The 14,093-nt window shown below is 44.5% G+C and overlaps 1 protein-coding gene across 1 annotated transcript; it reads left to right on the top strand.

Annotated features, from left to right (window-relative positions):
• The first annotated feature begins 1,770 nt into the window (after positions 1 to 1,770).
• LOC308157455 (golgin subfamily A member 7-like) lies at positions 1,771 to 10,648 on the top strand. The gene is made up of 4 exons (XM_080531009.1): positions 1,771 to 1,794; positions 3,231 to 3,356; positions 8,554 to 8,706; positions 9,982 to 10,648. The coding sequence occupies exons 1-4, from the start codon at positions 1,786 to 1,788 to the stop codon at positions 10,111 to 10,113; spliced, it is 420 nt and encodes a 139-aa protein (XP_080387135.1). The 5' UTR covers positions 1,771 to 1,785; the 3' UTR covers positions 10,114 to 10,648.
• Positions 10,649 to 14,093: the final 3,445 nt, after the last annotated feature.

The following is a 14,093-nucleotide window of genomic DNA, read 5'->3' as shown; positions in this document are numbered from 1 at the left end:
GCAATTGGAAAAAGGAGAGCAGAAACTCAATTTTCTTATATTCATTATTTTGAGGGCAAGAAAACATGTAAAACCAATTTTATTGTACTCATTTTCTGTGCAACTAGATTAGATGCCAAGTACTATGTTATGTGTACGCTGTATTTGAAGCCATTTTTTCCATCCATGATTCCTCGGAGGAGCTACATATTATTTCAAGCTATATTATATCAGGAGATCAAACCTGTAACTCACACACAGGAGCACTAATTATTCTCTTCTCCATCTATTAGACATGTAGCAGAGGAACGAATAATCAATATGACTAAACAGCTCACACCAGCTATCAAACATCTAGCTGTAGGGAAATGCCAACAAATAAAATTCTCTCTTAAAACACTTTCTTTATGAGCAGAAAAAAAGCACATAGTTTAACTGGGATGTCTTGTAAAAGGAATACACTGTACATTGTTACACCAGTGAATGATGACAGGTCTAACTGAGTCATATCCCTTCATGTTGCTGACGATACATAACGGTAATCATTACCAATGAAACGCTCCTCTTAACAGGGTATTAGGAGCTGTAACAGCTCTGGCCAAGTTCAGAGATTTTCACAGTCTCTCAGGAACTGGTTGTTCACTGGGCTGATCTTTGTGATTCGCCTGTGAGGAATGCGTTTTCACAGCCATCCCATGCATCACGAGGGCTGGACTGGGTTTCAGGGGGTAATTAGAGTGGATCTGTATAAATGTTAAAATCCCTCTTGCCCCCTCCACAGGCGTTTGTTTGTCTCCTGGCAATGGGGCCTTAGCTCCTCTCTGATGGCCGGAGTCTGGGAGAGCCCACTAATGAGCACCATTTGGGCCCTTCATTTACAACACATGCTGGTTAATAGCCCACGACCACGGTTTTTACTGCGACTCAGGCCGCTCATGCTGAAGTGGGTCTCTAATGGAAACACTATACATCCTCACCGACTGACCATTGCAACTCTGATCAGGGATTTATATGGGGTTAACTTAACTGCAGTTGGATTGCTCAGTAAAAGTCGCTTCTATATTACTTTTTTTACCTGGATTTACCCTTGGTGTTTACAGTTTTAGTGAGGGATAGTGAAATCTCATAGCGTCTCACAGCGCATAGTGTTAGGAGTACAATTAAACTGTTAATGTAATGGAGGTACTATGTTAAGGTGGTCTTTTTCCATAATTGGTTATATGCAACAACAAAAAAACTGTTTAGGTCTGCATTGCAGTGCACTTATGTAACGTACTAAGCCACCATTATACTTTCTCATGCCTATCTGAGAAAAAATAAACCTTCTAACCCTGGAATGAGGATTCCATTTGGAGTTTTGGAATCAAATGCTATGTTTCCAATCACTCAAATCTGATTGTCTCTATTAGATTAGAGTTGTGTGGAAAATCACTGTTTTCAGTACTTTCTAGAAATGCTTCACAAACATATTGGTTAAACTATTTTTTTTCTTTCTTTTTTTATTCTCCAATATGAGCTAAATCGTCCTTTCCATTACTGTAGGATTCAGAGTAATTCGTTTGAGACCTCCAATTCAGAGTAATTTAATTAATTATATACTGAATTTAATAAAAGCGGTCTCAAACGAATGTTTTATCCATAACTCACCTCATACACACTCGAATGAGATAAGTGAAAGGCGCAGAAAAGTTGTCTGGCAGCAGCAGCACTCGGAACCCTAGACTTATTTTCTTGTTACCCGGACGGACGCATTTACATGAAGCACAGCAGCACCAGCTAGCGGAAGGTAAACAGAGCGCTGTCAACATGGCTGAGGTAAGCTAGGTCTTGTGTTTAGTTGTGATAAGCTGTTTTGTTTTAACCGGGTTGTTGTCAGTAACTATTATTCCTCCTTCATCTGAATTGGTCTAATACGTTACGACTCATGTAGCATAGAGGTCTGCCTGTCTAACCTTGCGTGCTAGCGATGCTAGCTAACGTTCGCAGAACACATCATCAGTCAAACGAAAGAGCGACTGTTGTTCCAGCTGTTGACAGCACGTCCTTCATGTTATTTACATCCTTGGTGTCATCTTGGTTTTTGGCAGTTTTACAGATGTGATGTTGGAGATACCAACACGGATACTCAGCTAATTAGTTAGCACTATTCATCATCATTGATGATAGTTTTAGTTTCATTCGCACATCTGGAATGAAGCAGACTGCAGAGCATCACTAATGTCTTTGTTTGTTGTTTGTTATTGTGTGTTGCTAAGTGTCTAGACAATTGACTTATTAAACTTAGTTCCTGAATGCAATGTATGTTGGCAATACAACCTCTGCTTTGTCAATTGCCGATTGGGGGAAATTAAGTAGCCTAGGCTAGAGTTTTCATTAGAGATGTACCGATCCTTTTTCAATGCTGATACCAATCCCGAGTACTGAACTTTTGAGTGTCGGCCAATACCAAAGTACCGAGGCTCTTTTTAATTGCTACTCCCACCCCTCGAAACACTGGCCTTGTGTTGCTAAATTTTGCAACATGCTGTTTTACTGGTGTCTGTCTGAAGTGTGAAGAAATAATACCACACTGTAGACATGGTTGTTGTCACGCATGTGTTTGTAAGTTTGCATGTTTTTTACGAGGGTTTTTGCTATGGCATCGGAATGCTAAATGACATTCCCTATCTCCGATTCCCAATCCAGCATGTTGGATACCGAGGCTCATTAAACTGTAGGAGCATCGCTAGTTTTTACCCGATCGTGTGTGTTCCCTGTTTCTGATGACACAACAGGGACGTTGTCAAACATTTCTCTAGATGTTCTGCGTGATTTTTCTTTTGGGGAAAAAATCAATGTCTGCAGCCACTGCTAGCGCCACCGATTATGAAACCATGGCTAAGATAAATCACAAGATGTTCTTACTGGGAGATGTTACGTAAAAACAACTGGTCTTGTTGGATTAGGCTCAACAAACTGGGTAGATAGAGTATTGTGTACTGTTGAAGGTAGCCTATTGATTCATTATGGTTTCTGGATGGAGCCAAACATGTAGACTAGACCTAAACTTGAGGTATTTCCAAAAATAAATCACCACTGAACAAAAATAAAAAATAAAAAATTTCAATTTTTCACCTGGGAAAAAAAAGTGTTCTTGTCGTAGACCTACATACAGTAAGCTATCTGTCCAGACTTAACTCGTACACAAAGATGCGTTGTATCATAGTGCTCTCTCTGTCTTTAATAACTAAAAACCTTTACTGTTGTTACAGACTCACAGCTTGCAGGATATGAGGACGCCTGCAGCCGTCGCTGCCAAAGTCTTCCTCCAGAGGGACTACACCAACGGCACTGTCTGCCAGTTCCAGACCAAGTTCCCCTCAGAACTAGAGACCCGGGTGCGTATGGGGAAGCACAGCTGTATGGTGATGGTAGATTCTAACTGGGATCCTTGGGATGGCTCTACCTTAAACCCTAAGGCCCAATATGGGTAGGGTGTCCTGATTCTTGTTGGGATAGAATCAGAATTGCTTTTATTACATCAATGTACGGGTACACAGAGTATCTAATATACGGGTACACAGAGTATCTAATGTACGGGTACACAGAGTATCATACAGTATGCAATAACGTTATATATGATAATATATATAACGTTAGATATGATACCGTACAGGAAGTTCAAGTAGTAGTCAGGTGGTGCAAAAATGCTGGTTGCAATGAGATGTAATACACTATCATACAGGGTGCAACAAAAGAAACTCACACATGTAATTATTTTCTTTGTTAATGAAGATGTAATTAATGATGATAACCATCGCATTTTCTTAGTTTAAAGTCATTTCAATAGACCTATTCTTTATAACAAGAATAACAAAAAATCACTAGTATGTTGATGTCTCTAGCTAGTGAGCTAACATTACAACATTGTTTTAAGGCTGATTTGTGCATGACATATGAAGCGCATTTTGACATAATTCCATGTCGCATTTCCCCCCATTGATGGCATATGATGTCCGAAAGTCCAGCAGCGAAGTTGTTGATGTTGTTACCTCTCCTCTAATATCAGTGCAGACTGGCAGGGTAGGAGCATGTGTTGTTAGCCTACAGAGCACCGGTATTATGTCATGAACTGGCCTGGTAATGAAGCATTCTTCTTTTTTATTTGATGACTTGCTTGATCGATTGATAGCGTGAAACAACAAGTTGTGAACGAATCGCGAGCGTCCATGCTTTTCTATGCTACTACTGATGATGTATCAGGGTCTTGAAGGGTTATCCCATTTCATAGGGGAAGATTTCAACCACTATCCCTTGTAACTCTGTTCCAAGGGGCACTCAAGAAAGAGGGGTAGGGGTAAAAATAAGAAATGGGATTGGGCCTAACTCTAACCCTTACCTTAAATCCCTTACCTAACCCAAACCTTAACCTTAACCTTAATCGTTTTAAATCTCAACTAGGGTGATGTCAGGCAAGCATCCCAAACATCCTACTAAGCATTTATCGTACTGTGAAGCCTCCCTCTGATCTCTTTCTCTTTGAATGTGTAACAGGAGACCTGATTGAATGTTGAACACATACTAGGCTAATTGTTCAATTGCAAGCAGAAAAAGTGACTTTTCTACTTCAGTCCAGGCTCTTCAGATTGTTTTGTTTTTTGGCATTTAGCAGATGCCTTATTCCAAAGCGACTTACAATCAATACATTTAACTAAGCAAGTGAACCATCAGTCCACCAGTCGTAGCAGGAAGAGTAATCTAGCTCAGGCCAGCGGCCATTGCCAGTCGTCGTGATAGAAGATATTTAGTTTTTTTAGTTTTTTAGTAGACACTGGAGAAACAGTACATGGGGGTAGTAGAAATCTTAGGAGACCCAGTATAGAGGGAAGCAGGTGTCTCAGGAGACGCAGTACTGGGGGGTAGTAGATGTCTCAGGAGGAGCAGTTAAGATGTAGCCTGAAGAGATGGGTCTTCAGTCTCCGACGGAAGATGGGTAGTGACTCTGCAGTTCTGACAGCCGTGGGAAGCTCATTCCAGCAGCAGGGAGAGAGTGTAGTGAAGAGACGTTACCATGCAGTTTGACTGCCGCGTTGCCATAGAGGTCGGCCAGCAGAGGTGGAGGAGCAGAATAAATGGGCTGAAGTTTGGGGGGGTGACCATTTCTTGCAGGTAGGCAGGGGCTGTCCCTTTTGCTGCCCAGTAGGCAAGCACCAGGGTCTTTGAATCTGATGCGAGCTGCTATCAGGAGCCAGTGGAGGGTGCGAAGGAGGGCGGTAACATGAAAGAATTTGGGGAGGTTGAACACCAGATGAGCAGCAACATTCTGGATGAGCTGCAGAGGTCTGATGGCGGAGGCGGCGAGCCCGGCCAGGAGTGTGCTGCAGTAGTCAAGGCGGGAGATGACAAGTGACTGGGTCAAGAGTTGTACTGCTTCTCTGGTGAGGAATGGACGTATCCTTCTGATGTTGTAAAGGAAGAATCTGCAGGAGCGTGCTGTCGCTGCGATGTTCTCCGCACAGGATAGGCGGTTGTTCAGGATCACTCCAAGGTTCTCACTCACAAGAGAAGTCTTGGAGAGGGCAGGCTTTCCCAGGGATGAAGAGTAACTCAGTCTTGTTAAGGTTGAGCTTGAGATGGTGGGCTGACATCCATGTAGAGATGTCAGCGAGACACGTGTTGCCACATGTAGGTCAGAGGGGGGGAAAGACAAGAAGAGTCGAGTGTCTTCTGCGTAGCTGTGGTAGGAGAAGCCGTGTGAGGAGATTACCAAGCCAGGAGAGGGCGGTATAGAGGGCGACCAGTAAGGGCTCTAGGACAGAGCCCTGGGGTACCCCAGTGGTGAGGGTTTCTGGAGAAGACGATCCTCTCCAAGTCACCTGGTAGGAGCGACTCGCCAGGTAGGAAGCAAACCGGGAGTGTACAGTGCTAGAGATGCCCAGTTCTGAGAGGATGGAGAGAAGGATCTGGTGGTTGACTGTGTCGAAGGCAGCAGACGGGTCCAGGAGAATGAGAACAGAGGAGAGGGAGGAAGCTTGAGCAGAGTGGAGGGCCTCCATGACTGCAAGGAGAGCAGTCTCAGTGGAGTGCCCAGCCTTGAAGCCGGATTGGTGGCGGTCCAGGTGTTCCATCTTACAGAGATGGAAGGTTTGACTATTAGATTGTGTGTGTGTGTGTGTGTGTGTGTGTGTGTTCCCTCCCCGTCCGCCCCCCCCTGACTCACTCACTCTCTCTCTGTCTCATGCACACACGCTCGCTGTCAGACCCCCATGGCTTTTATTAAGCAGAGCACATCCAGTGTGGTGAAGACTGGAGACAGCCAGTGCACTTCTCCCTGGTCTGGTCCTTATCCTCATATGAACTGTTATGCTTGAGAGCAGAAACTGGTTAAGACACAGGATTTGGTGATAGTCCAGAGAATGGAATGCAGGGTCCGTGAAGCTACACAGACTCCCGACTCCATGCCACATGAAAGAATGTGGCTTGCTACGTAGTTCAGAGTTCACAAGGCAAAAAACAAAAAAAAACAGTTTATTTTGCCATGCATGTGCCACATGAAACGAACAGCTTTTGCAACACTTGAGCCGTGTGGTTTAAAGGCACTTCCCTCTTGATTGGGTGGTCTCTCTTTAAGCACCCTTGTTTTCCTGTAGGATGCAATACACACATAGTCAATTAGACGTTCTGGAGAAGTACAGCGCGATACTCCTCAGGGAGTCGACAGCTACAGTGCCTTGTCATAAAAAGCCTCTCCAACATTTCTTCCTTCGTTTGCGAGCACAGTATATCAAATATGCAGCCCACTGCCAAGCTGTTTAGCGAGCTTGTTTTTATGGACAGTTGTTTACTTCACCTTGTCAGGGTGGATTCAAACCTTGCAGTCGTGCTTCAGAAGCTGTGTAGTTCATTTGTTCAACTTTTGATTCTCACGTATTTATCCAGAGTACATGCTGAGGCAGAGGCAGCACTTTTTCTTCAGCATTATTTAATTTATTATTGGACTATCTGTCTTACATATCATTTTTCTATTTAATGTTTTTGGGGAATTAAATGGCTGGAAAAGTGTTTCGTGTATTTGGCAGATGCCTAGCCAAGCCTGCCAGGACAATGAACAAAATGGTTAATGCTGTCATTTATCTTCTCCGTAACGCATTTGCACATGTTGACCTCCTCCTTAGTTTCCTCACTTACGTTCACAGATGCTCTGTGTATTGTAGGCTCAGGGTTTCCCCAAAGGATTTTGTAAGACTGCGGTGGGTGTACCTCGGGCCGTGTTAAGTCTTTTGTCGACGGGGGGGTGGGGGGGGTAGGGGCTTATGGATAGAGCTAAATCGTATAGTACAGTATAATCGTACAGTAGATGCAGTGCAAATCCCAAAGATGGGGTCGCTCACGTCTAAATATCGCGCCGCTCACATGTAAAATAAAATATATTTTAGATTCATTATGAGACTATGGCGGGACAAATTAGTGTCGGTAATGGAAAACACAGGTCAACACAACAAAAATTTAACATGATCACCTCAAACACTTAACACTAGTGTGTCGAGCACATCTCTCTCTCTCTCGTTGCTTCACGTTGTCTCACTGCTCTCGTCGCTGCGTCCGACGTAATGGAAAAGATGCTCCGCCGACGGAGGAGAAATGTGGTTTGAATCCCAGAACATCAGATGGGGAAATTAGAGGGAGAACAAAAGCCTGCTCACGGCCGGGCACCAAAACACGGCGAAGACCACTGATCTGTTGGAGCTTGTTGTTACATTCCTCGGGCACATGGGAGCATAACTTGGAGGCCTGTACAGAGGCCCAAGGAGGGACCTGGCTCCACGTCTGGTCTGCAGGCTCCACGTCCGCACCGCACCTCTCCACCGTCGTCTCTGAGGAGTCCGGGTTGGGCCCGCCGCTGCAACAAGACAAGAGAGGAGATGCGTGCCGACATTCAGTCAGAACAGTTGCCATGTCCAGCGGTGCCGCGCCCTATGCCTTCCCCTCCCTTGGCCTAGTCGAACATGATGAGCGCCTGAGAAAAGACTGATTTCGTTCGACTGTGATCCAGCCCTTTCACCCAGTCTGTTATAGGGGAGGGGAGGGGGGGTTGATTACCTCAACCCTTGTCAGAGCCCACATTGCGTTTCTCATTTCACTAACTCTGAAGCTATCATCGCTTTTGTTGGAAACCATGGGAAAGGGATTTTTTTGTTTGTTTATTTTTTTACGTTTGCCTCTGCCAATAGATAAGAAGAGACAGTCAGATTCCTCAGTCAGGCGTTTGGTGTGTCCTGCTGGGTATAAAGTGAAAACATGCAGTGAGTGAACGGCCAAGACATCCTAATTATTTTCGGAGGCTTTGCCAATAGTGGAGGGAGATTCTCATTCTCTGATAAAATACAGCTCTGGGAATCCACCCACTCATTTTATCCCGAGGATGAAAAGGAATGGAGAAAAAAAGATCTGGCATTGGATAAGATTATTTCACGCTCCATCGGATCATAGAAATGGATAAACAACTATCTTGATTGCCTCGTACTGTAGTTCTTGCGATCTTGCGTCATGTTTTGATCTGACTCTTGATTTTCTATGGCGGCTGTTGTGTTTCAGATTGACAAGCAGCAGTTTGAGGAGACCGTTCGGACGCTGAACAACCTGTATGCTGAAGCGGAGAAGCTGGGTGGCCAGTCGTACCTGGAGGGCTGTCTGGCCTGCCTCACTGCTTACACCATCTTCCTTTGTATGGAGACTCACTACGAGAAGGTGGGTGACCCTCACTACGAGAAGAGCCAAGGTTGAACTGAGCTACTGGGTTTTCCTGGTTACGCATCCATCATAGTTGACTGACAGTGCTGGAAAAGGACAATGTGAAAAGAAAACATATCTGAGCCAGCACAGTATGGATTGATTTGGCCCTATAGTGTGTAAAAGGCCCTTTGGTTGAGGAGAATGTATAAAACTAGCCTATACAAAGACGAGAAGCAGGACAAGAGGCCATCTTGGATTGAATAGCTTTGTAGCTGATAAGCTATTCCTGGAGTAATAGAAAACCCTCTCGATAATGAACAGATGGGGGTCTGGTCATCCATAACAAAATTATTTATGGTCTCCATAAACATATGAGCTCTTGTATGTATGAGCTGGAATTGATTAACTGTGTAGTACTGAGCAGTGACCACCCATGCAGTTGACTTGTTCTCCGATAGATAGGGTTCTTCGAGAGGCTAACACAGCAGAGAGCAGTACGGGTCTGTAGCAGTAGTTACCAGATACCGTGAAGATAAATGGCCAATGTTAAATTTCTACCCTGAATCCTTTGTTCAGATCCAGCTCTGTTGGCACAGGATTTCAAATCAGTTGGCACAGGAAAAAACACCTAGCGATTTGGATTTATTCCTCTGATAAGCTGACATATTTATTGAGGTTTTACATTTATTGTGGTTTTACATGTCCTTATGCGTTGTCCTACCTGTGAGCGACTATGAGGGGCTTTGTGGAATCATCAATCAACCTTGTTCATGACCCAAAAAGATCTCAAGGTCTACAGCAGGGCCGTAAATCAACGATCTGCTTAACGGTCTAAAAGCTTCCTGATGTATATGATTTTAGATAAATCTTAAAACCTTGACGAGGGCCCTTTGGCCAGTCCTGTGTGTGTAGAATTAAGCATGACAGTGGTCTTCCATTTTGAACAGGATCCTTATTGGGCCCGACAAGATTGAAGAAATGAAATGAGAAACATGGGCTTGATTTATATTCTATTAGTGTTCATAAAGTTGGAAGACGTGTGATTTGAAACGACTGCTCACATGAGCACACGCCCAAAAGATTTACTATAGATCTCCTGGCAAAATATCAAGGGGTTGATTCAGCCTACTTAGAGCATGAGGCAACGACTTAAAGGTTGACACGTGCCTTGATTGGTCGGCGCGAACGCTCGAGGTTGGAAGGAAAGGTTGATTTAGCTACGTCTTTTTCCGCCCCCTCCGACATGCAATAACGGTACTAAAGATGGTTTGTTTGGGTCTTTTTCGGCAGGTTTTGAAGAAGATCGCCAAATACATCCAAGAGCAGAATGACAAGATCTACGCTCCCCGAGGCTTGCTCCTCACCGACCCCATCGAGAGAGGCCTCCGAGTCATATCCTTCTTCTCACAGAGTTCGGTATAGCCAGAGAGGCTACAGAGCTGTGCTTAATTAGAACAGTAAAACAAAAATCTCTTTGGCTGCGCTTGCCATTTCCAGCGCCCATATCGTAATCAACAATCTCAGGGTTTATGGGAAGAAGGTTGATGTTTTTATTTTTCCTAATGCATTTCTTTTAGCCTTTGCATTTCTTAGATCTGTAGCTAATGGATTAGCTTACGAATGTAAACACAGAAACACTATCTGATTGGATTACAATAAGAAAACAACGGGGTTTGCGTGATGCCCTGATATTAGAGTGTTGTAGAACAATGAGGTAGAACAGTCACCTGATCTGCGGCTGAGTGGGTATGCGGTTTCCAGGGCGACGTCCACTCCCCTCCCAGGACGGCTGCCTGTAAATGGAAACCAGGAGTCTGAGCAGCACACAGGAAGCTCGGCGGTACACAGGGGTACCCTGTAATAACACCAGATAAAAGTTGTATTTAATCCATTTCATCTGCATAACATCAGAGGGTGCAGAAAAAGTCTCGGTTCTCGCAAGTGTGTGGGTGACTGACTTGACATTCCAATTAATTGTTCTCAGGGTTGGTGGGGGGGGGGGGGGGGGGGGGGGGGGGGGTTTGGGGTAATATGACTGAAATTGTTTGCAGCTGAGGCCCTCCTCCTCTGGTATGATTTTATTGGCTTGATGGTGACCTGGATTATTTCTCCAGCACTGCAGAGCTGCTGACTTTGGCCTCCCCGTGTCTGAGGATAGGAGAGTGGAGATTGACAGGAATGTCACACCTGCCCTGTTTCCCCCCCCCCCCCCCCGTGTCCTCCCAAAGCACCGAAAGAAAGTTGATGTCTGTATTTTTGTCTGGTGGTTTGATATCTTAACTGTTACTGTCCGTCCAAATGCTTTTTACTCACTCGCATCAGTCAACGATGGTTGTGAGAATGTAGCGTTGACAGGAAACTGGACCACTCCGTTCACTGTTCTTTAACTTAACGTTGTCTAGGTGGAAGTAACCGTCTTTGACGACCGAAGATAAAAACGACATGGTGAGTTTCAGGCCCTATTCATCAATTTACACTCCTCATACTCCACAATACACTCACAGAGTACTTTATTAGGAACACATGTACACCTTCTCATTCATTCAGGTGGCGTAATGGTGTGGGGAATGTTTTCTTGGCACACTTTGGGCCCGTTAATAGCAATCCGTCATCTCTTGAATACCACAGGCTATTTGAGTATTGTTGCTGACCATGTGCATCCCTTCATGACCACAATGTACCCATCATCTAATGGCTACTTCCAGCATGATAATGCACCATGTCACCAAAGCAAAAGTCATCTCAAACTGGTTTCATGAACATGACAATGAGTTCAGTGTTCTTCAGTGGCCTTCCCAGTTCACCGCATCTGAATCCAATAGAACATCTTTGGGATGTGGTCGAACCGGAGATTCACTGCTTGAAAGTGCACCTGAAAAATCGGCTGAAATTGCGTGACGCAATCATGTCATCGTGGACCAGAATCTCAAAGGAATGTTTCCAACATCTTGTGTGGAATGAATGCCACGAAGAATTGAGGCTGTTTTGAGAGCAAAACTATCCAGTATCAGTACAGGGTTCCTAATGTCTAAGTGCTCAGTGAGTGTATATCATGTCTCTTCAGGTTTAACGATGGCCTCTACATGTAACACAGAAGTACACTACATTTATTATCTGTTTTTGATGGTTGCCATGTCACCTTAAGCGTTTTTTTGATGGGATTCCTCCTCAGACTCCAATAAAGCATCCCAAATAAGAAAGTTAAAGGACCCTTGAGTAGAGGACAGTATGAAAGCAATTTGTGAAGCCTAATGATGGGCATGTGTGACATGTCAGTGAGTTGAAATATGGCTAACGTGGGAAATGTTGTCCGACACGAAAATTATTCTTCCTGATTTATGCTGTCTTATACAGCTAAATCATTATGAACATTATGGACTATTATGTTATAGTCAAATTCCTGTGTAGGTCACTGCCCTGCTGGGCAGTTCTCATTCATCCAGCTTTCTACTAGAGAAACCATATGATGATGGTATCTGTTTACCATCATAGCCACTCTGGGATGAATTTCATATCTCAGAATTCATAAAAATGTACTGGCAGACACCGTAAGGCTTTTGTCCCGAGATTCTCGAGAGCGCTACACATCATATCATAAATCGAGTCATCCGTCTTCAGCACATCTTTCCACTTGTGTAAGTTATTGCATATGACAAAAAACATAATTTTCCCATTAAGAGCCCACATAATTTTTTCTCATGCCGGGCTAAGTATAATCATACTGTGAAGGCGTTGAGACAGTTTACAAATCTCAAATATGATTTTTACCGCTCCAGGAAAAAAAAATCATATTATAGACCAAACACCAAACCCAAGTTGTCTCCTTGAATGTTCTGCCTATGAAGATAAAAACCATAACTTCTAACGTATGCTCTTGAGAACATAGCCCCCATGTGTTAGTCAGGTGCAGCCTTATGGAACAAAGTGCATATAGGGATTAATCTTTTCATTTGAAATTCCTGCTGAGCACCCTCTATACATATACATGTCACGGTGAGGAATGTAAACGGCTTTTTTATAAGTAGCTGTTGAGTGAGGGGTGCTTTGGACCGCTGCCATAATCCAAGAAAGGAGAAACTACTGTTGAGCTAGCTGGAATATAATGCAGTCATAATGGCCAATCTCTCCTTCTAGCTACACACTGGGCAGGGTGAAGTGTTTTAATAGCATCGTCCCGCTTGCTCTCTCCTCTGGACACGGCTGAAAGGCCCCGATGGTTCAGAGGGACCTGCCTTGGAATTTCACAGTTCGGGCTTGAAGTGTGTGATGAATTGGCCTCCGGTGTAATTGTTCCAGAACCGCACTGTAGGAAAACAGGCCTTCGGACCGTTAATGGTTGCAAAATGAGTCATTTAGCGGCTTCCATGCCAAGTCTGTGTCCCGACTTCTCCTCCACCACTCTCCAGGAACCAGTGGCCCCCTGTGTTGTCCTGGCTCCTCCGATTGCCAACACTCTGACTGGCACCACTTCAGAGAGCAGCCACCTGGACCCACAAATCATTAGCCTTTGTGGAAGGGGAATATCTTGCGGTCAATCGTGAAACAATCGGGATAGGTTTATGTTTGAAATGTAATCAAATACTTTAGTTTGTTGGTTTTCCCCTTTTTTTTTTTTTTACACGGTTTAGCCGCCGGGTTATGATTTGACTTTGCGGAACGTCGAAGTCACAGAGTAACACGTACGGTAGGTGAGCGTCGCTGTGACGGCTGAACTGCGGTTGTGTAAACGTCACGCCTGTTGCTACTACTGCTGTTGTTGTTGAGCTCCGTAGATAACTCACTGTGACATGTCTTTGGCAGATCCAGGCCTGGGCCGGAGCTCAGAAGGGTTGGTTCTGCTCAGCATCACCTGTGCTGTGGCCCACCTCCTCCAGAGGAGAGGACCCACCTGAAAGGCTCATTCAGCGTGCCAGCCTTCCTGGCTCCCAGCCCCCCTTCCCAGGATCCACCACCAGACTACTGCGGCTCTACAATCTCCCCTATTATCCACCTCCACTAACTCATGTATAGGACACTCGTAATCCCCTACGATGTATTTCCTTCTCTCTTTAATGATAACTTTATCTCAAGTCTATTTACATTTGCCTGTACAGAGATTGTTTGCTTTTACAAGCCAAATGGGCCGAACGATGCTTACTTTGAATGTGCATGTCGCACCAATGCTCAGATGGTTCTTTTGTAAAACGTTACTGTGCCATGCATAGTGTTTGTTTTGTTCGTGACTACTGTTCATCTCGCCATGCATCAACCCGCGTGTATGTAGTGCACATTTATAATTGCCTTTCACCAAAGCGTTAGGCCGAAAAGTGCTCTTGTTTGTATACAGTGCCTGCAGTCGCTGTGAAACATGCCTTTGTGTTAGCTCAGAGTGGGAGTTCAAGTCAGGTGTATCTTAGCTTGTG

The sequence above is a fragment of the Nansenia antarctica genome (genome assembly GCF_963989245.1).
Source record: "Nansenia antarctica genome assembly, chromosome: 5".
NCBI lineage: Eukaryota > Metazoa > Chordata > Actinopteri > Argentiniformes > Microstomatidae > Nansenia > Nansenia antarctica.
This window is presented reverse-complemented; position numbering and strand designations above follow the sequence as displayed.

Bases quoted from the DNA above. Each gene is read 5' to 3' on its own strand.
- LOC308157455 (XM_080531009.1), top strand. The intron at 3,357-8,553 runs GTGCGTATGGGG...GTTGTGTTTCAG, and splicing joins CCTCAGAACTAGAGACCCGG to ATTGACAAGCAGCAGTTTGA. The intron at 8,707-9,981 runs GTGGGTGACCCT...CTTTTTCGGCAG, and splicing joins TGGAGACTCACTACGAGAAG to GTTTTGAAGAAGATCGCCAA.